Raw genomic sequence first — 22988 nt, forward strand, 5'->3', positions numbered from 1 at the left:
CTTTATGGTGATGCTCCAACCTATGGGTCAACACCAAGCCCAGTCTAAACCTAAGCCAATTTTTTCCCCCTTTTTAAGCCTTACAGTTAACAATACATTCATTCATAGATTGACTTTCATGTGGTTCTGAGCATCCTGTGACATTTTGTGGACTCAGCCAGCCAAATTATAGTTTATAATCTTCCAAATTAGCTACTAACACTTTCATTGACTAGAATTTTGGTGGAGACTGCTGGCACTTTCCCACCCTGTCTCTTTCTATTCTCTTAATTATAATACAGACCTGTCTAACTATGTCACACTAGGCTTGTTCCTGCTCATCATTTAAAAAGGCTCATTTTGCCCACATCTTTAAATCATTCTAATAAACCTTTTCAGAAACCGTCCCTGAAGAATCACCTTTCCATGCAAACGCAACATGCCCCCTGGGTTTCCTTTCAAAATTCTCCCTTATTTAGTGCTCTCTCCCCCTGCCTTCTCTTTCAGGTTTTTAAACGTCACAATCCGTCCACAGCTGAGGAGCAAGAGATGATGGAGAACCTCTTTGACGCTCTGTGTTCCTGCCTCATGCTGCCCAGCAATCGGGACCGCTTCCTCAGAGGGGAAGGACTTCAGCTAATGAACCTCATGCTTAGGTGAGGTTGCGTACTGTAAGAAATGCCAGAGGATGATGACTACTAACTTTGGTGACCCCCTGACCTCAGCTCTAGTGTGATCATGAGGTTGAGTTTTTGCAGGGGGATGACTTGTTAGCCACTAATACATGCAAACAATGCTTTTGTTTTTCTTGCTTAAACTAGCAGAAAGAGACAGCGTTAGCTGACCTTTCAGCCTGCTGCACTGCTTTTTTGTTTTCTAAGATTGGGAATATCATTTACACATGACTACAATATGCAGCTAGTGCTAGCATGAGACGTGAAAGCAAGCCACTCCATTCCCCCTCCTTCTCCCAGCTCTGTTACGCTCCACCCCACCCTTCATTGACATTCTCATTGAGTACACTGTCTCAGTTAACGCAGGAATTGGGATCTTGCTAGTTTATGAGTCAGCCATAGTGACGTCTTCTAGCAGCTAAAACTAGCTTGAAGCATCAGTGTGAGAGGAGTAGTAGACCAGAAGTGCATTCACTTATTGATTGACAGCTGTGAGCTCCCACCCCTGACTCTGGCCCTCTCTGAGGGAATATCTCTGCACTGCTTCCAGGCCGTTCAACGAGTCTGGGTCACAGAGGCTTTTGACAGCACATTAAGATGAGTTTTGGAGCATTTTCCAACTATAAAAAGTTACATGCTGTAGCTTAAATGCCAGATTTAAATGAGATATTAGTCTTGCTTTCTCAGCTTTCACTAATATGTTGTTGCAGATGTTGTCTCACATATATTTGATTCACCAGTTTCTCTATAAATTGAGTGCGAAACTTGCTGCTCATGCTGTCTACCTAGTTTGTGTTTTATTTTAAAAAGTTCTGTTATCACTTATTGCAGTGATATGAACCACCATATGCAGAACATAATTCAAAAGTACAGTGGAAATCTGTTGTCGAGAGCTTATGATATCGACAGTCACCTCTAGTGCACTAAAATATCCAGCATCAGCAGAACTTCTGTGCACCACACAAGTTGACAGGATCCTTTCTACATATTCAGTATATTTGTTATTCATGTATTATTTATTCGTTATTATATATTTTAGCAGTTTTCTGTGTTGCTCCTAAGCTGAATGGACAAGTGTGTATGAGACTATAAAAACTCCAACTGTCTTTGTTAAACCATTACCCTTAGAGGATAAGTTATTGCAGACCTTTCTTATAGTTAATTTATCAGTAATCAGCAGGCTAAGGCTTTGGGTGAGTAAACACTAATAAGAGGTTAAAATGTGGAAAGGCAACTGACTATTTTGTAAATATTTGGAAAGTTAAAATTGTCAAAATAAAAAAACAACTAATTCTTGACACAGAGGAAGATTCCTCTTTATCTAAAAATCTTGAGGGAGCAGGGAACTGTGGGAGAGAACTTCCCTCATACATTTGTTTTGAAAGGTGTGTTTTTGAGCTTGAGGGAATCTCTGACTTCAGAAATTTGGACGTCAGCTGCCAAACAGCAACCTTTGTGTACAAAATTACACAATTTTGGATTATGTAACTTGAGTAGGAGCATCAGTTAAATTCAGTTGAAGCAAGGCATTTGACTGTGTAATACAGCTGCATCACTTCAATGCACATGCAGTGTTTGTACTTAAGCATTGATCAAACATGAATAAACAAAAATTAGTGATGTTATTGGCCAGAAATAAATAATCACTGTTACAGAAACACAAAGCTCCCGGTAATATTTACCTCTTACAATGTACTGGAGTGCTATAGTTAGGCAGAATTTACAACATGTGGACAATAGGTGCTTCAGTGCTATAAAATATTCTTTAAAAGTAAAATATACAGTGTTGAAACCTACACAGACAGTGTCTTGATATACAGGCCAGTGCTCACAGTTCAGGTTAGAAGGTTTTTTTCCCCTGTGCTTTCTGAACTGTGAAAATTTAAACACTCATAACACAACCGGGTGTAGCATTGCACAAAACAGCACGTGTGTCTGCTCTGTTGCCTGATGAGACCACCAGTCCAATCAATCAACAGTTGGTGGAGTGCAGCAAGGCAGAGATGTGACCTTAAAGACTCATAAAGACACATTACACGCATTTATGAAACCTCCACAGCTTCTGCACCTCTGCACTGATAATCACATCACTGGACAAGTAGATTTAGGGCTTGGATCAATATCTCATTATTGCAATGCAAAAACTCTTTTGTGTTAAATCATCCACCAGGGAAATGGAGAGAAAAAAAGTCAGAAAATAGCAGGGAGAAAGAGCTGACCAAGATATGACTTTGGGAAAGTTGTTAAAGTCTTTACAGAGAAGCTAACTGTGAATTCATGTCAATTTATTCACCATTTTCATTCTGCTTCATACTGTGAGTACACAGGGTACAGTACACGAGTCTTATCTGACACAACACTTACCTGTAGATTGGTAAATACAGGTGGATCTATACTTGTGTGTTAAACACTGACCCTATCAACTGTGTTCGATTTAACTTGTTGATACCATCACTGCAACACTTGATGGTTGACACATTTCAGTTAGTGATTATTTAATGTGTACTTAATGAACTGTCAAAGAATTGTATTTGGTGTGATGAATAATTCTTACTGTTGGCCAAGGCTGACGTCATCATTGGTTTGATTTGTTGGTGATCTGATTGAATCCATATTAAATGACCATTATCAAAATCTAGTTTCATATAGGGTTATTATTACTCTATTTTTACTAAATACTGGTGCTTTGAGATGCATTACCTACATCTGTGAGCAGGAGTCCTCTGCACTTCTTTTATCAGATGTAGCAGTTACATTTAGTAGTAAAAATACATTGCAAATTACTTTTGGACCAAAAACTTAGGAGTCTTAAAATTAAGACTGGCAGGTAATTTCAACACATTCAAATTCAGAAAGAAAGAGAGAGGAAAGAAAGCTTAGTGTTAGGAGTGAAATAACATGTAAAATGTATAAAACACAATAGAATAAGAGAATAGAATAAACCTTGTAATGAGAACCTCTCCAAAAGGCAGTAGTGGTGTTAGAGCAGCAGCCCATGTTGTAAATCTGTTAAAATCATATTAAATTATCAAACTTCCAGCAGTTTGAGCAGTTTCATTATAATTTTGAGGAGAGATCAGCTCTGGCTTTCCAATCAAGACTCAGTGCAGCTACAAAATAACAAAAACAGAGAGCAACAGAGTACAGAACAAAACAAAACAAAAAAATCTTTTTCTCTCACCAAGACACATTTATTGGTTTTCCATCAAAAACCCCATTTCAATTCTTACCAGGCCTCATCAGCTTTGTGCTACATACAGATTTCACATCTGGTGTCTTGATGGATTCATGGTACAGCTAAATGTTAGTCAGACCTGAAACTGATGTACCACAGCCATTTTCACACACACGTATAAGAACCATAGTTCAAAGTGAGTATAACACCAGTAGATTTAATGTAATATACTAAAGAATCTAATGATTTCACATTTTTCCAAGTATCCTGAATATTTTGTAATGCACAGCTCCCCTACCCTGAGTGTTTTGGTCAATGTTTGGGCCGTACACAGGTTATAGACATCTCAGCCAGACCAGGGCCGGTCTCTGAGCGATTCAGTCTTATCTGAAATCTGAGTCTAATCAAAAACCCGCTGCTGTCATTGTAGCACCCACAAACATCGACCCACAATCCATCTTGGAGTTGACAACAGCATAGTTCACGACACCAGGATGCTGAGTTAAAGTCAGCTGTCTACCAACTGAACTGCCTAGTTTCCCTTTGGAAAGTACACTGAGTACAGCTCCCCCTCCGGCCTCTCCCGCCGTCCATCATATGTAATGTGTCTGTCTGGAGAACCAGACTCAACTGCCTGAAATATGTGTCCCTCTTCTGAGATAAACACAGACATCTGTCATTGGTGGGAATGGAGGAAGTGACACCATGACAGACGGCTACATTTCTTAAGAGGAGGTGTGGGGTGGGATCCAGGGGCAGGGGGAGATTGCAGGAAACCTAAAAGAAGAAATAGTTAGTCCCTCTCGTCATGTCATTTTTTGATGATGAAAAAGAGATGAATATTTATACTGCAATTTATTTGTTTGACAAAACACACCTTTTCAGGTTTATTGTGGTACTCATTTTTTTCTAACTTAAACTTGAATATTTTATACTCTCCATGACTTTATTTAGAAATATCATGTGGCTTATAATTAGAACAACATTTATTGTAGTTGAGTAAATGCTGCACTCTGATTTCATCAAAGCTCAAGTGTAAGCTGCTGGTAAGAGACACTTTGGGGGATTTTCTTTGCCTTTGGCTGCTTTAGACAAATTAACAAATGTATTTTTAACATTTATTGGATTCATTTTGAGTTCTCATGTGCAGTAACCTGGTTGACAGTTCAACTACATTTTGTGAGTAGAGAGAAATTGTAGGCAATTTACAGAATTTAATTTTTAGTGAGTTGGATCTCACAGAACTCATTTAGTCTTATCCTAAACTTCACTCACTTTTCTCTGTAAATATGTCATAAATCACTGTTTTCAATGTGATAAATGTTGCCTGTTCATGAATAGGTCCATGTTTGTGAGATTTGATCACTGGGATAATCAACACCATTAAACAGCTTCTTTCCTGTACTGTAACAGGAAAAAAAAAGAGTGAATGGTTTTACTTAAAGCTAGATGCTAAAAACATCTTGCTTAATCAAAACAGTCCATGACAGGAGATGTAGTCATGTAGATACTAGACAAAATAATATTCTAATATTAACCTCCTGACTGAGACCTGCAGAGGTAGCTGCTGGAGCAAAAGTTTTTTCTAACAACTACTGAACTTTATAAGTTGCCATAACACAAAAATTAAATAAAATTGTTACATAAGAAAGGAAAAGTGTTGTTGAACTTCAGGAAACTAGGAAGGTATGTGATAAGGATAAGTTAAATATCTTTTAGACAAGTTTGTGTGTACCTAAGGGAGAATTCTTATAATGAGAAATTGGTGAATATGACAAGCTACTTGATATTATGTTTCACTGTTTTGAGATCTAAATTGTCAAACTCCAGGGCCCTTTTTTTTAAAATCAATTTGTTAGTTAGCATTGTGTTACTGCCACTTCACTCAAAAAAAGTTTTTGTGGTCCTACCTTCTCATGGCACTTCATTTAAAATGTGCATGTTTTTTATATTTATTGGAACAACAATAAGTACCTCTGGCTTCAGCACCATTTCCTTTTTTTCCTTTGCTGCAGAGAAAAGAAAATGTCTCGAACCAGCGCTCTTAAGGTTCTGGACCATGGGATGATTGGACCAGAGGGAGCAGATAACTGCCATAAGTTTGTGGACATCCTGGGCCTGCGAACCATCTTTCCACTTTTCATGAAAACCCCCAAGAAGATGAAGAAAACTGGCACCTCTGAGAAGGAGCATGAAGGTCAGTCACTAATAACAACAAGGAAACAGCAGATTTCTTCACAAAGGCTGCAGTCAGCTGCAAGTGTCCCTGATTTGACCTGTTAAAGTGGTGTGACTCATTGGGCTGAGCAGTGAAAGCTGCTATGAGAGCAGCATTGCACTGTTTTCTAATCAGCGAAAATAAACGAACCAATGGAAACTAAACCACTGAGGTAAAAGGTTTTTCTGTGTGATAAAGACACATTAGAGATCAATGAATTCTCACAGATACAGTGAGAAAGTGATATAGAAATCAAGTTTATTTCCAGAGTTCCTTAGTGTCCTGGAAAATCTGGATTGCAGAATAGGTCAAGCACTGGAAGTAGTTGAAATATGAGAGAAGTTACACATCCTGGAGAGCTATTGTCATGTTTTCTTTTTCTTTTACTGAGAATTGTGAAATCCTGCTACAGGGACTTCATGTTCGGGACCAAAACTAGTTGATATAGTCCAGTCAAGCTTCAGGGCTTTAGTTGCCTTTTCTTTTGGTATTGTTTTACATAAATGCATACTTAAATCTGTGTTATGTTGCACGCTTAAATCTAAATCTCCAAAATCACTTCCAGTTTCCTGCATTCTGTATTTGGATCTTACACTTGATTTTTGAGATTAAATATTTAACCTATTTATAGTTGTAATCCCTGACATGTTTGTACAGTGAAACTCCAATTTTGAAAATATTTATGGTTGGTATCTTTTCTGCAATAGCTGTTCAGTGTATTTACACCGGTGAAACTACTATATCTCTATATTGTAGTTATTACTGGTAGTAGCAGAGCCTGCCATGCAGTAGCTGGATTCAGATTGTCTGACTAAGAACAAGGGATTCACAAGAAAATTAGACATGCATGTAATCTAGATTAATTTTATTTCATTTTGACTGAATCACAACAGGACACATTGAAGGCCACAGGTTTGCATTAATGGTAATTTCATGTAAGATATTTTGCATGACTTCGTTGACTTGTTTTAACTATTTTCAAATTTTACTTTTATGTTACTCAAACCCAATTGGCATTAATTTAAAGATTTCTTGTAAAATCTTATTGAAGCTTAATAATTTGAATTTAATATTACCTGAATTGTTGATGGGGAACATTATGATTGATAATTTTTGGGTTTCTTTAAATGTCTGGTAATGGCCTTCAACTCTCTTATTGTTATTTGTCAGGTAAAAAATCTATACATTGCTGACTGTACTAATTTAAGTTATTATACTAATCACGATGGGGACATCTGTTCTCTTCTCCTGCTGCTAGTTTTCCGCACTGTGTAGTCACACCCGTTTCCTGCAGACACCCTCAATCCTAATCTGCTCATGTATCACGGTTTGCTGCCTCTTCGGCCTGTCAGTTTACTCTATCAATCCAATCTTGATTGATTTTCCTGCCTGTGCTCTCAAACCTCTCTTGTCTCAGAGTGAGAGATAGGAAGTGCAAACAAGAACCAGAGAGAGAAAGATAGGATGTCCGTGTGAAACAGGGTGAGAGAATAAAATAGAGAAGAGACTGAAAGAAAAAGAGGTACAAACCTTGTCCATCTTTTTGCTCTTTGTTTGATCAGCTATGTCCAAAATTGTGAAACCCCTCCTCTCTCTCTGTCTGTATTAATTAAGTTTGATATATCCCGTGGGGCAGAGGAGAACAAATTGTCTTCATCCCGTCTCAGCCAGGGACTGGATGAATTAACCTTTGACCTCCTGGAGCCGCAGGAGGAACAGTAGGGAAGATAACCTGTCGTAACAGTTAAACCCCCCACATTGCCAGGGGCTCCACACGCTTAAAAATCATGCTTTAAAAAAGGTGAGGAAACCCACCCCGAAGGCTCTCTCTCCCTGTGAAGTTTGGCAAGTGTGATCTGGATTTCTGGGTGATGAATGAGTATTTTTGTGGAGAGGGGAAAATCAGTATGATGCCAGCCTCTTGCGTTAATACCTCTGTTTGTTAACTGAATATTTTAGTGTCTTGTTCAGAGTGAGCCCCCAGGTGTAAGCTTCTAAAACAACTATGTAAACTACCATTATCAAAATGATAAGTTTGATTTATTGAACCTTTACTTCAGAATTTCAGAATCTCAGCATAAATAATGTGTGCATGAAGAGGTATGATAAGAAGGAAATATAATTTGCTGCATTGTCAGGCACAAATTCATATGCAGAACAAAAACATAAAAATACAAAACAGCAAAGAACTGAAACAAGTTAATGAAAATACACTGTACTGAACAAGACAACATCGTGCTACATTATTATGTACTGATTACAGCCAGGTAATCCAGATACATTAGCTGCCATAATTTGTCAGAGGAGGAGATGATATTCATATAAATACACATGTATTTATAATAACACAAAAATGCATGAGCACACACACTCCTATAAACCCACAAGTGATATACCTGTACTATGTAACATAATCAAAAGAGAAAAAATTGAAAGCAACCACAAAAACTGTGATCAGGTCAACAGTGTGATGAGAGTTTCAGCCTGTATAGGTTCTTCATGCCTCCATTGATTGTTGAACAGCTATAGGCATAATGAGATGCCTGTCATAATATAAGGCATATTGAATGAACCCTCCTTCTCAGTAAGCCTGCTAATTGAAAATGCAGTGAATAAAGTGGTTCTCCAGAATAACACAATAACACAGTAGATTAATTAATTATCAGCTGCTTCAAACAAAAGTAATTAGGAGGTAGGGGCCTCTCTGTCCTCCTGTCCTTAGTCCTCTCTCTCTCACACATTCATTCTGTAGCTCTCTCTATTATAAACCTCGGTGCAAAGATTGATCCCCGTAAAATCCTTTCTGAAATTGAAACAGTCCAAATGACCAGGGATTGCCAGGCCGTATTAGCATACAGAACAACATAATTAATAGAGACGTTGTGAGTAGATAGGAAAAAAGCGGAAACAAAAAGGGAAAAAAAAAATCCAAACAACAAATTACATTTCTCTGCTCATGAATATTCTTGTCACGCCACTGCCATTCACCTTGTTTTTAGGGTCTCAGTTTATTGGTGTATGTACTCTGTCATTACCGGTGAAATGAGATTGTATGATGGAAATTGGTAGCAGCCGGTTGTTATATTTAGGTGGCTAATGATGCGAGCGAGTGTGAGAGGGAACAGAAGTAAACAACTCATTTACATGGCGAGGCACAGTAGTCATAGCTCTGTCTCCAGCTCCAACTTGGAAAAGTGTTTCTTTGTGTGCTCGTGTGCACGTGGGTGTTTGTTTCGGATCAAGAGAGTGCACGAGGGAGAGGCTGAGGGAGGGAACAGAAGCCTTTGTAGTTGATACATTTTGAATGCTACACAAACACCTTCGAGTGCTGAGAATGCCCTTATCATGACCTTTATTTTCTAATGAATAAACTAAAATAGATAATGAGTGAGGCATGCGAGTGGGAAAAGAAAAGCATTCATTGTGTGACTCTGCAGTTCAAGTCAGTTTTTATTTAGATAGCACAAATCACATTTGCAGTATGGACAATCAGAAAGACTGTAAACATTAATGAATATGATCTGGGAGGTAATCAGGCAACTTCAGGTGCTGCCAACAGAGAGAACCTTAGCCATACACCTTCTCTCCACTATGGAGACCTGGAAAGAGGAGAGACTACACAAACATACAAGAGCAAAACCAAACACATCATTTACACTTCTAGGAGAAGGAAACAAACACACAGAGGGAGAGAGAAAAATCCAGATCCAAAAGATCAGGAATGTGGCACCGACAGCCAGAAGGGGAGGAGAGGTCCCAGGACAGGCTGTGGCCCAGCACAGAGAGCCTGAGTAAAAAGAGAGGACAGGCTGGAGAAGATAGGGTGAAACAGAGAGAGGGAGAACGAGAGAAAGGCACACAGCCTGGACACTCATGTGCTTCAGGGAATAAACAGAGGGTTAGTGTCAGTAGGACACCATGGACTTTACTACACGTCCTAGGTTAAATGGATTGACTGAGACTGAGATCAGCAGGTACCAGGCCGGAAGTAACCAAAGAATGAGCCACTAATTGTAAGTTAGTTAGTTTGGATTTAAATGACTCAGTGGTATCAGACAGTCTGATGTCAGCAGGGAGGTTGTTCCAGAGGAAGGGAGGCATAATAGGAAAAGACCCTGCAGCTTGCTGATTTTCTGAAGAGTGAAGAGCATGTGATGAAGTATGAGGCTTAAAGAGAGGGTATGTGGGGGCCCGCCCATTTATAATTTTGTATGTCATTAGAAGTGCCTTTAAGTCTGACCTGACATGGATAAGAAGCCAGTGAAGGGAAGCCAAAGATGGTGGTTAAGTTTTTTTGGATTTAGTTAAAATTCTAGTTTCAACATTCAGAATCATCTGACTTTTAATGCTAGCACGAGGCAGTTAGATGTACGCAGTGAGGGGGGAAAGATGGAAAAGGCCATTTGATAGAGATAGGCATGCTTTTATTAAAACATTTTATCCCGCAAATTATGGAAGTTTCATGACAAAGATAAAACTTTGAATTTTATCAGCCCATTACTTTATCGCCAGTATCTCTTCTCTGATATTAACAAATGGAGATTTAAAAGGCATGACTTCATAGAATATATGAGACTAGATAAGTGCCTGTAATAGAGAAACTTGGTTATCTGGATTTAATGATGAAACTTTCATCATATATTTCAGTCAAAAGCAGAGAATCAAATAGAACTCTCATTTAATCATCATCTCAGCACCAAGCGCCTTTGGCACAGATTGAGATTAGTAACATTTTAGATGATACAAGTTTGATTATAATCTGTTTTGTCAGAGTCATGCTGTGTAATCCTATTATTAGTGTTTTCAGAGGGAGAGATTTGCTGTTAGATCCCTGTGTAAAGACACATCTAATTAACATCTTCTTCACGTTTGGTCTTTCCTCTGGTGGGGATTGATCATATTCCATGTCTGTAAAGTCATACTTGAAAGAAATGTGCTGTGGTATATTTAGATGTATATGAAAGGTTTCGAAACACTTAATATTCTGTCGAGGAAAGGACGTACTCAACATTTTGAGGGAATTTATCACTTAGTAGTAGGAGAAATGTGAATAACTCAAATCTTTTCATATCAGCCATTTGGAATGTATGGCAGGTTTTTTGAAGTGGGACATATCTCACAGTGGAACAAAATTGCAATATGCTGTACGTTTCATGAGAAATTTTAATAAAAGCTGCAACATCTTTTTTTGTATAAAAGACCTAAAGGAATGTGTGAATAATGCTCCCTCTGTCATCACAGACTGTCTTGTACAGAAGGGATAAAAGCAGCCATACTAGTGTATTTGGAGACATTCTCTGTGGTCCCTTGTCTCCAAAGGAACTTTTCCACGAGCCTTTACAGGAGCTCAGGATCTCTTCTTACATTTTGATCACAGTAATCTAGTTTCTGTGTCCCTGGTGTTGTTTCTTCCTGCCTGAATGGCTCTGTTAAACTAGTCTTAACTAAACTGGAATTAAAAGTCCCTGTACCTACTTTTGTTTCCACCACCTCTGGAGATCCAACTCTCCCAACAGAGAACCACCTCTGAAACTTGTTGTGCTAAATGTAGCAAATTGAAGCTGTTTAACTGTTAACTACTTGTTGTAGAAGAAACTCCACAGAGGTCTATACAAAGTCCATAGCTGTTGTAAAGTCCATACCAAGTTGTAGCTGTTTAAACCATGGTACACTGGTAAACTGGCTCCTAGGGAGGCCTGTTGTCATGTCCAACAGTGACATGACAGTAACATTTTAAATGTAAAATCTTTATTATGCATTTGATTATTACTGTCTTGTCATGGCTCTGTCTTTGTTTTCTTATTTGTCCCTTGTTTTTATACTTGATAATGAAGTGTAAAGCAAAGCATGTAAATTAACTATTGATTGGACACCTTTGTGAAGACAAATGAGGAAGCCGTTTTATTCAGCCTTGCCCTCCATCTTGTTCCCACAATGTAATCCTGCCTTCACCCCTTCACAAATCTCCATGGAGCAGTCGCTGTTTAGTTTTAAACTCTTTGGAGAGAACATTCCACAGCCCGCGATCAATAGCCTCTTCGGCAGGGCGTGGAGGTGGCGACATCAATTACCACTCGGATCAAGTTGATAAAGTAGTGTCCTTTCGGAAATGGCACTTAGCTTCCTTGTCATTGTGTACAGCATATATGGTCGTCTACATGAAAATAAAAGAACCTTCATCTAAGCCTAACTGGTGTACAACCAGAGCACACAGCTTGGACTACATGTAATACCTTTGATTAGATTTTCACTCTATGAATTAGATTCCTTAATTAAAGCTTAATTTACATCTGAAAACACATCTTCTACCTTAATCTAAATCTAATTATTTAGCCATATATTCACTAATTTACCTATTAATTGGAAAAGGTGAACTAAGCCTCTAAAAAAAAAAACTAAATTTCACCTGTCACCCATGCCATGCCAGCAGCCCTGTCAAGCTATACTTAGACAGAAGAGTTCTTTGAGCTAAATGCTTATGTCAGCATGCTCACAGTGACAATGCTAACAAGCAATGTTTACCATGCTCTCCTTATTTTAGTGTGTTAGCATACATGCTAACATTTGGTAATTAGTACTCACCAAAAGGTACAACTGAGGGTGGTTCGGAAAAGTTGTTAAAAAGCCTATAACCTCTGTATAAATAATAACTTAGGATGTTGTTTTCCAAACTTTAATTGTTGCTAATTATATAATAGCTATGAATCTTTAATGTTATAGAGATTTAAAACCACATTTTCAAGGACTTAAATCACATCATTAATAATAACTGAGGGATTCAGTTTAATAGAGGGGTAAACAGAAGAGAGCAGAAGTGTTTCAAATCAGCAACTCTTTCAAGGCTTAAGGCTCACAGATTTTACAGTAATTATCAGAAATTTCAAAGTTGATAGGAAATATTTTCAAAATATCTCTTTCTAAAAGAACATGCTTACATTTCTTTTTGTATTAAGTTTCAGTATATTTTCCTGCCTTATGGGCTACAAACTATATTGATAATGTAGATGGATATCTGTGTAGCCTGAAAGATTTGACATGGGTATGTGTGTTACAGCCTTTCGTTTTCTCAGCGTTCAAGTCTTGTGGGTAAGAATGCTGTGGGTCGTAGGGGATTGCACAAAGGGAGCTGACAGCAAACACGACCCCTTTTAAAAAGCAGAAATGGGATTGATTCCTGTACTCTTGTTGCTTAGCAACTGCAAAGCCTCGTTGAGAGAGAATATTGACCTCTTGTTGATAAAGTCAAATTACATTTTTTTCTCCACTCTGTATATCCAGAGCTTTTACAATGTCATATTCTGTGTGTACAGTGTATTGTTCATTCAGTATCATAGAGAAATATTATACTATGTTTGTCACCTGCGGGTGCAGCCTGTGAGTAAGAAGATCCATGAATGAGACACCACATCTTACATAAATTGGTTGACAGGGCCACTAAATGGGACTAACTGGTTTTTGTAGTTAATTCAGTCAATCAACATGTTTTAGACCCCACCCCACCCCCCAACCCCAACCTCTAAATGGCCCCAGAGCTGCCACAGACAAATTTTATCACCCTGAGAAATGTAATTCAGCTACAGCCAAAACACATGTTCCAGCATGCCCTAAGAAGAAAATTGATTTCTAAATTTCATTAACATGTTCTCTTGTTCTGTGCACTCTCTGTAAGAGTATCCATGCTTAGCTGGCTTGCTTGCTGTAATTGCAAATTATCAAGTGCTAATCGATTTGTTCTTTCCTAGGGCTGTGGATGTGGGTGTGAATGAGCTTTGCAGTGATCAGTTTGTTTTAACTGAAGAGCATAACAGTAGCTCATATGATAGTTAAAGCATGTGCACCTGTTTACTGTAAAACACAGTGAGCTGTTTGATGAATTGTTATCATGTAGGAGGTTTACATACTGTTTGTGTATTTCTAAGAGAGTTACTGAAGAAAGGCAGTTGGATGATTTATTCTGTAAAGTAATAAAATATGTGCATAAAGATCGCATCTGAATTAACATTTGATAAAACTAAACTGGGAGAATGTTTGAGATGCTGTCTTGGTGATACAAAGGAGCATGCTTTAGATTTACTTCTCATTTTGCTTTCTTTAGAACATGTGTGCTCCATCATCGCCTCCATGCTGAGAAATCTCAAGTCCCAACAGAGAAGCAGACTCCTCAACAAGTTTACAGAGAATGACTGTGAGAAGGTCAGTTTTCTTTATCTTCCTACTTTCCTCTTTTGTCCTTGTGCTCCTCCTTTCTTTTTCTTTATAACTCCTGTTTTTGATTGCCACTAGATTGTATTGTCAGGATGCCTGAACTGTGGTATTTGTGTGTCTGAAATCAATAAGCTTTGATTGCAAAGTATCCACAGTTCTCTGAATCAGAGGTCCCTACCGATTTGAGAAGATATTTTCACCTTCTATGGGCAATGGGGTCCTACATGAATACACTTATTTTCTGCCAAAGTTAGAGCAGTTTTGATTTTCTCACATAAGAGATTTCTGTGTTTAAGTTTTTCCTCTGTGCTTTCTTTACTTGGTTTGAAGCGGGCACAGCTCAGGTGGAAAAATCCATATTTTATCATATGTGACAGTAAATTAAGCATTTTTAGGTTTTGGGACATCAAAACATTAGCTGTTTCATAGACTTAACAATTAATCAATTAAGAAAATGGAAGATTAATTAAATGAAAATTGTACTTCGTTGAACCTGACATGTTTTTCATGCATGACCCTTTGATTTAAATGGAGCAGTTTGCAATATTTTTTTTCACACACAATAATGCTTTCACAAATTAAGCAAGACACTGTATTCTTAAATTTTTGCCTAATGTTTTTTTTTCTCATTCTGCCCATTAATACATTAACAATTCTCATTAGCTATTTTGATATGGAAACAAAGCTTTCAGCAGCTTTGATTATTTGAGTTTCAATATTTAATACCAGGTATCTTAAAAATGGGTGTTATTTGCTTTTAATTGCTATAAACACTATTATTTTATTTGATCAGGATGCTTATCATTTCCATGACATTGTGTCCATTGACTATAATGATAAAACAAACATAGTAAATAAAATGAGAATGATGCAGGAAAACTGAATCATCAAATGATGCTGTTACTCTCCGTGTTACTCAGCACGTATGGCTGCTGTACAGTCCCGATTCTCTTCATGCACGTTCTCAACACAGCCACCCACTTTGTATCGGCGGGCTTCAAAAGACACATCAGAAGACACTCATCAGGATTAGATTATCATGTCGTCATATTGTGATCATCATAAAATGACTATATCCAAACATTTTTGTCAGTCGTAGTTTTGCCAAAAGCTGGAGACAGGAGTTTAAAAGGCAGGTTGAATTCATTCAGGTCACTTGGTCAGGGGTTAGTGACTGCACTACTCTGTACCTGCATGTTTCTGTTACCAAACTTGAGACAGTGATTATCAGTCTGTATTTTATTTTATTTTTTTATTTTTTTGTATTTTTTTTCCACCACTCACACAACTTCCCTCATATATGCAAAAATGTTTCATATTCAGTGTGTTGTTCAAGGCCATTTTAACATGGCTCAGGACTTTTGATGTAGAAACCGCCTGATGTGCAAATCAAACGTGAATGGTTTTCTCACTATGAAGCCATCTCATTTCCATCATCCGCTTCCTGCGCTTACTGTATTTGTTCATTTTATGGGAATGTTTATGTGACTATAAATAAGGATCTTAGAGATAATTTATTTTCTTGTCTTATTTTTTACACTTCATAAACCCAGTCTACTAGGTCTGAAGTGGAGAGATAAAAAGAATCGATAAATGATTAATGTGAAGTAAATGAAGACATAATTTGAACAAGGTTGAAATATTGTTCCACAAACATAATGATATATTGGGAGTAGACGATGCATATGTTTTATTTGATCACTTTTATCAAATTATTCTGGGTGTTGTGTATTTATCTCATCCTGATCTGTCTCCTCTTTCTGCACTCTCTCTCCCCCTCATACTTCTCTTCACGTTATTTTCTTGTTTGCTGCATCTCACTTGCATTACTTTCTCTCTGTCTGCCTCGGTTTCTTTCTCTCTCCAGGTTGATCGACTGATGGAGTTGCATTTTAAGTACCTGGAGGCTGTTCAACAAGCTGACAAGAGGATTGAAGGAGAGAAACATGTGAGCATCTCTCCTCTTACTTCCATCCCTCCCTCCCTCTGTCCCCTCTATCCTCCTCTCTGCACTGTGTCTCCACACACTGACTTCATACTATGCCAGCTCGTTGGATGGATTGATTCACATGAAACACTGATCTTTTTAGCTTTGCTGTATTTACGTGCCATCAGGGATGTTGTCAGATGAAAACGTCACTAGAAGCAGTGATGTTTAACAGTGCATTTTTGGTATTTTAGTGTAGGAACTCAGCCTGATGAGCAGTTTGATCTTGTTCTGACTGTAGCATGAGAAATCTGTCCAAACCTGATATGAGGCTGACAGGCCACAGTGCAGACCAGACGAGTAAAATCATTGCTTCTTTATTAATGCTAATATTAATAATGGCATGATGTGTTAATAATGAATTCATGATCCAAAAGTCTTCCAACACTGAGTTTAAATTCTACTTGAGTTCTTGAGTTCATCCATAAATCAGTGCCAGACAATGTTACAGCTGCTTTTAATCTTAATAATCCTTTGATATGAATGTGTTCTTCTTCTTCTATTCAGTTGTTGTTGTTACTGTGAACTAACATGCACCCTTTAAACAATATGATTTTGCCACCAAGTCAAACCAGACCAGTCTCAAAAACAGGACTAATGTATAGTAAAAAACTATGCAAATTTTTCATTCTACATTACTACATAGTATAATTTAGTTTTGATGTGCATGTATCAGAGTGGCTACAGAGACCATGGGCAATATTCACCATGGATTCATGGATATTTTTTTGGTACAAAGCCTAATCAAATCATTTTTGATAAAGGTCTATTAGGTGTTTTGTGCAAGTAAAATAGCAGAAAAGTGGCCCAGCTGAAAATTGCATGTTAAGTCTCTTGTAATGTGTATTTTAAGGGAATTCTGTTCAGAGAAATTTATAGAAATGTCCCCTGCAGCTGATTTATCACTGCTGATGGACCACTGCAACAGAGGAAATTATGTTTGAAATTCCACTTCTGGGAAAACCATGTGCTTACCAGCAGTAAAAGGCATTTATTAAACTTGTGCTGGCTGAGACATAAACAACAGAATTACATTATTCATGTTACAAAGTAATGTACAGAGATTGAGTCTGAATATATTTGATTTACCAGCGTTGTGTATTGGTGTGTGATATCATTTAGAGCTGCAACAATTAATTGATTAGTTGGTCAACAGAAAATTATTGGCACTTATTCTGATGGTTGATATAGTCTTTTTTCAAACTAAAATGGTTAATGATTGATTGATTCTTTTCTTTGGTATATATGATGCTAAATTGAGTATTTTTTGGTTTTGGATTTCATTCTGACATCAGTTTTATAGAAAGTAATCAATTTGATTATGAAAATAATCAGCAGATAATTACCTGCAGACACTGCAGTGTCTGCTGACACTGGTCAGTGCTGTCATCATCATAATCTTCAAAATTGTTTTCATTAGTTGTCCTGGTCCTTACTGTATCTCTGGAGAAAAGTTCCCCTTAAGTCATATTTAGTCCTGTATTGAGTCATACAGTCTTGCAGTCTGTCATTGAAATAAATTAAAGAGCTTTCCAAAGGGGTGATAATACTCTCACTTGTTATGGTAACTTGCATTATGAAAGCAATTTTAAACAGAAAATAACTGCAAAGTGTGATCCCATCACACATTCATGGTTTTCTTTATCACCAACTAGATAAAAAAATCAAATTGCATTATAGATGCTCAGATATCAACAACAATCCCTGTTATAAAGGGTTGGGTTGTGTGATCAGAATGTCGTCCCTTTTTGGTAGATAAGATGTGCAGTTCCACACAGTGTCACATCCAAAGCCATGAAGAAAGAGACCAAAAAAAAACCATTGCAATCCTGCTGATAACAATATGACAGTTTACAGAGGAATGGAAAGCTTGATAGCTCTGTGTGAGGGCCATATTGAGATGTCTGCCTGTGTGTGTATGTCACTGTGTTGAGCTGTGGACTGGACAGACTGATGTAGGGATACAGAAAAAAGATGTGTGGCCAGGGGGGATAATGGCTTCAACAGAGAGAAAAAGAGAGGAAGAGTGTCCTAGGACGACAGGAAAAAAGGCAGAGCGAGACACTGAATATCAGGGCAGGAAGTACAATGAAAAGAATAGGAGTGGATTTTTCAAAAGGAAAATGCAAGGAAAAGGAAAATAAAAGGAAAAGAGAGGGGAATTTGAGTGATGGAGGGGATGATGGGGGGAGGGAGGTGTGGGTGGAGACAGATAAGCGTGAGATTCCTATCTAAAGATGACAGAGGATTAATTTCTCAGACAGACATCGTGGTGGGATTGTCAAGAAAAGGCCAGACAGTTTGACATTTTTTCCTCCCTGTCTTTTTTCTCTTTTTCTCTCACCCTGTCTTCCTCTGTCGCTCTCTCGTCTCTTCCGCTGGGATGAGGAGAGTATGACTTTGTGATAACCTGTTGATAAGAAACCTTGTCTGTGTGTGCCACTATCTTTGAAGCCACATGGTTAGCTTTCCTCCAGTTCAGAGCCATCCAGTGAGCTAGGCACATGTAAGGCAGAAAGTATAAAAATACCCATTTGTGGCAAAGCAACAATATTCTATTCATTATACACTAAAGATCTATAGAAAAAAGCATAGTATCTTAAAAAACTTTTTCCACTGACTGTTCCACCCATAAGACTCAAGGAGAACTGACAGATTAGACACATTTTCCATCCCAAGAATAATTCTGATACAATGCACAGGACCTTCAAACCAGTGACAGTCTGATAAAGTAATAAACACTTAAATTCTTGATGTCCAATCTGTTGAAAGCATTTAACAATTTAAAATAGCTTCTTAAAAGAAACACACGTCTTAAATGGTTCAACTTGGTTCAAGGTAACTGTTTTTGCTTTTTGTCCATGAAGAAAGAAATACAGAAAGAAGCAGACAATGAATGGGTGTATGAGATGAAGAGGAGATTGAGTGTAACGATGATAACAAGAGAAACAAAATCAAATAAAAGAGACATGAGCATGGTCTTGATATGGTTAGGTTGGTTGGTTGGTGCACTGTTTTGGTCCAAATATCTGTTTTGCCCAGACATTAATGGAGCTCAGTGGGTGAATACTACTTACTTTGATGATCTCCTGCTTCTGTACATACAACGTGATGGTGACCTCACAAGAGCAAGAAGCAAAGCTACTTTGTTAATTGTATTTGACTGAACAAATACGAAAAAATCAAAAAAGTGGAAAGAATTACGCGTGTGACTAACAAGAATAGGGCCAAGGTTGGGGAATACAGTCTGCGTGAGATGAGAAGCATTGATGAGGACAAGCATCGTGCTTTGCATCACATTCAGAGCCTGCTTATCTGCTCTTGTGAATATGGGCAGATGAGGTAATATGCAGTACTGTGCAAAGGTTTTAGGCGCTAAGTAAAGCAAGGATGGTTTCAGAATAAATGCCATGAATCAATTAACTTCATACAAAGTGCAGAAGACAGAAAAAATCTTAATGAAATCAGTATTTAGTGTGTCCATCCTTTGCCTTTAAAACAGCATAAATTCTCCTAGGTACACTTTTTGCAAGGTAGTTGACTGGTAGGTTGTCCCAGGCATCTTGAAGAACTTTTATGCTGTCTCTGTCTTCTGTCTCTTCATGTATTCCCAGTCTGACTCCATGATGTTGAGATCAGGCTTCTGTGGGGATCAGACCATCTGTTGGAGGACTCCTTGTTCATCTTACCATTGATGATAGTTCTTTTTGACTCTAGCTGTATGTTTGGGGTCATTATGATGCTGCAGAATGAATTTTGGACTGTTTTTTTTTATACTGTCTCCTCTTCAATGGTATTTCATAATGGATAAGAATCTAAACATCTAGTTCTTAAAACTTTTGCACAGTACTGTATGTCATGCCTCACAACCTCACAGCCAAGGATGCAGCAAGCATGTAGCAGTCTCTGGTAATAACCACTCAAAACTGAAATCAGCTGTTTTTCTCCCAGGGTCATTGAAGCAAAGGAAAAAAAAAATCTCCCCAGCAATTTTGAAACAAACGATCATACAGACGGTGTACGGATCTGTTTTAGTATTCTTCTGATCCCTGATCAGCTCAACCATTCAGTGATTTTGTAGATGAGAGAAATTTGCATGTAAGTGTACGTGAAAGTATTAAATCTAATCTTGGTTGCAGACTGCACACTGATTTGTTCTGAGCAACCCATTTTCATTTGATTCAATCATTTACTGAATATGGACCATGTGGTCATCAAACAGTCTTCTGGGTGGACATCTGTAATTTTAACATCCTCACCATCTAATGCAAAGAAGAATTACTCTCTGATGAATTTGTGTCTTATTCAATCCTAAACTGAGCTGAATTTAACATCAGATTATCTAAATTCAAACACTTGGGTGGGTTGGGAAAATAATTTTGCTTCAACATATTACTGATACATGTATTTACCCACAGCATGGTTGAGGTTCTGTGCCGCATTAAGCTCTATATATTGAGCAAAGGCTGTGGTTTAATTCCTGCTACAACTCTAATGCTGAAAACACCCGGATGATATTTTAAGTCCGTATGAATCAAAGCTTCCACCAAATGTCACATGTTATGTTAAATAAGGTGATAAAGACGCCAACCCAGTTCTGTCCAGCGCCTCAGCTGAATCAGCTGCCGTCAGCAGCAGCGTTTTATCTCTCTCTGCCGTGCCTTTTGGTTTTCCCCAGTTAAGCCTGTTTTTAAGGGGCGGTAAGCAAAATGCTTTTCCTCTGCAACATATTATCCTCAGATTTCTCAGGAGGATAGCAAAGAAAAAGCTGCTGCTGCTTTTTCTCTGCGTCTCCAGCCCAGTCCCTTTAATAAGCTGCTTATTTTCCTCCCACCTTGGTGTCTCTCTTCTCTCCTCTCTTTCTATCCTTCTGATTCTCCTTCTCTCCCTTAAAGCTGCTTTTTTTCATCCTGCTATATTTCTCATTTTTGACTCCCTTCCTCCCTCCCTCCTCTCCTCTGTTTCTCTCATCACTCTTTTCCTATCTTTTATTCACCCCCTGACATCCATTGCTCATCTCCTCCTTCCACTCTCAAGTGTCTTGTTTTTCTCTCCCCATGTGGTCCCCTTAATTTTCATATCCTCTCTTTCTATTTGTTGCATCTTCCCTGTTTCCCTCTCTTGCTTGTTATCCACTCAGTTACACCTTCACATCTCCCTTCTTCATCTTTTCATACACCCTTCATTTTTCATTTGTCCTCGTCGCCTTCCTTTCCCCCTTTTTCTTGTATTTCTTCTCTCCTTCTTTTCTACTAATGTAGCTGCTTTCACCTCTCTTTCTCCATTCCTTTACCTTCCCAACCTTCTCTGTGCTCTCAGCTTGTTGGTAACAGCTCTTGGAGATTGATGAAGCTCAGCAAAATGGCTGAGGCTGACCTCAATACTGTAAAATGCACAGTAGAGTGCACTTTCCCTAGCACCTAAGAACCCAGTTGCACACTGTGTTTTGTGTGTGTGTCTTTCCTGTACTGGGCTATAGCACGAGTGTAAAGCAGAAATGGACTGGTTTAACTTTGCTGAGAATAGACTTTTTCAACAAAGTCTATGTTAAGTTGGAACTGTGCACCTGGATGTGATATACTACGTTTTCTTAAATGTCTTCCAAGAATAGATGCTCTCTCTCTCTCTCTCTCTCTCTCTCTCCTCTCTCTCTCTCTCTCTCTCTCTCTCCTCCTCTCCCTCTCCTCTCTCTCCTCCTCTCCCTCTCCCTCTCTCCTCCTTTCCACCTCTCCATCTCCCTCCCTCCCTCCCTCCCCTTGTCTGTCTCTTAGTCACTGCTTGTTCGTCCTCCCATCATCATTGCTCTTTTTTCTCTCAGTTTTCCTCATCCATTCATTTATTTATTCATTCATTTGTTTAGGATGAGGGTATGTAACAAACTGCTGTGCTAAGCTGCTGTGAAATTTGCTACTAAAAACTCCAACCAGCATATTTTGTGTTTGGATTGGTTTATGTCAATTAAAGAGCTTTTACATCTTCAGTCCAGTTCATTAGTTCAGGTTATTTGTTCTCCGATTGCACCAAGATGCCTGAAAATATCTCAGTCATCTTGCTTAAAAACTGTAGAAAGGTTTGGTCTAACCTGTCTCCTACAAATTACATTCATATGCATCTAATTTGCAATGGCTATTAAGTTTTGGAGGAAACAATAATTGTTTGCAACAGAGCAGCAGCCAATGTTGTGTTCCAGTGCAGGAAGCTGTAAGAAGTTGTGTAGAGCAGGACTGGCGGGTAATAGCACCAGAGACCACACTTCACGTCCTGTCTCCTCCTTCAAGCCATTGTTGGCTTCCTCAATGTTTAACCCAAGACCACAGTCATTCTCTAACCTCAACCAAGGGATTTGACTTGATCATGTTTTAGTTGCCCAGAGCAGATGTTGTTCGGAAGACAAATTAAAACAGCAGCAGTGAACATTTTGCAGACATGTACATCATACACTCCGCTTATTATGTGATGGCACAGTTAGTGCTGCTAAGATTATTTGTTATTAGGTCTCTGGGACTTAATTACCACCAAGCCTTATGGCTGTACCTGCTATTAATATGCCATCACATATGTTGAAGAATGCAGGCCTTACTTCATCAGCAGCATACTTATTTAACTTTCTGCAGTTGATCAAGTCATTCTCAGTAGTGCTGTCCACTTGGCTGCGTGACTGGACCAGCTCCTCCCAGGTTTACTCCATTTCTATGTGCCTCAGTATTGGTTTTAGTCCATTTAGGTCAACAGATACCTGAGGGATGAGGG

At 38.4% G+C, this 22988-nt stretch overlaps 1 protein-coding gene across 1 annotated transcript in view; it reads left to right on the top strand.

Annotated features, from left to right (window-relative positions):
* The window catches only part of ctnnbl1 (catenin, beta like 1), a 49510-nt gene that overhangs the window by 12932 nt on the left and 13590 nt on the right, over positions 1-22988 (top strand). Inside the window, exons 10-13 of the mRNA XM_018675295.2 lie at positions 487-635; positions 5844-6025; positions 14142-14239; positions 16119-16199. Of these exons, the coding sequence (XP_018530811.1) occupies positions 487-635; positions 5844-6025; positions 14142-14239; positions 16119-16199 (510 nt within the window). The remainder of the gene's footprint in view (positions 1-486; positions 636-5843; positions 6026-14141; positions 14240-16118; positions 16200-22988) is intronic.

Source organism: Lates calcarifer, linkage group LG6, assembly GCF_001640805.2.
Source record: "Lates calcarifer isolate ASB-BC8 linkage group LG6, TLL_Latcal_v3, whole genome shotgun sequence".
In the NCBI taxonomy this organism is placed as follows: Eukaryota; Metazoa; Chordata; class Actinopteri; family Centropomidae; genus Lates; species Lates calcarifer.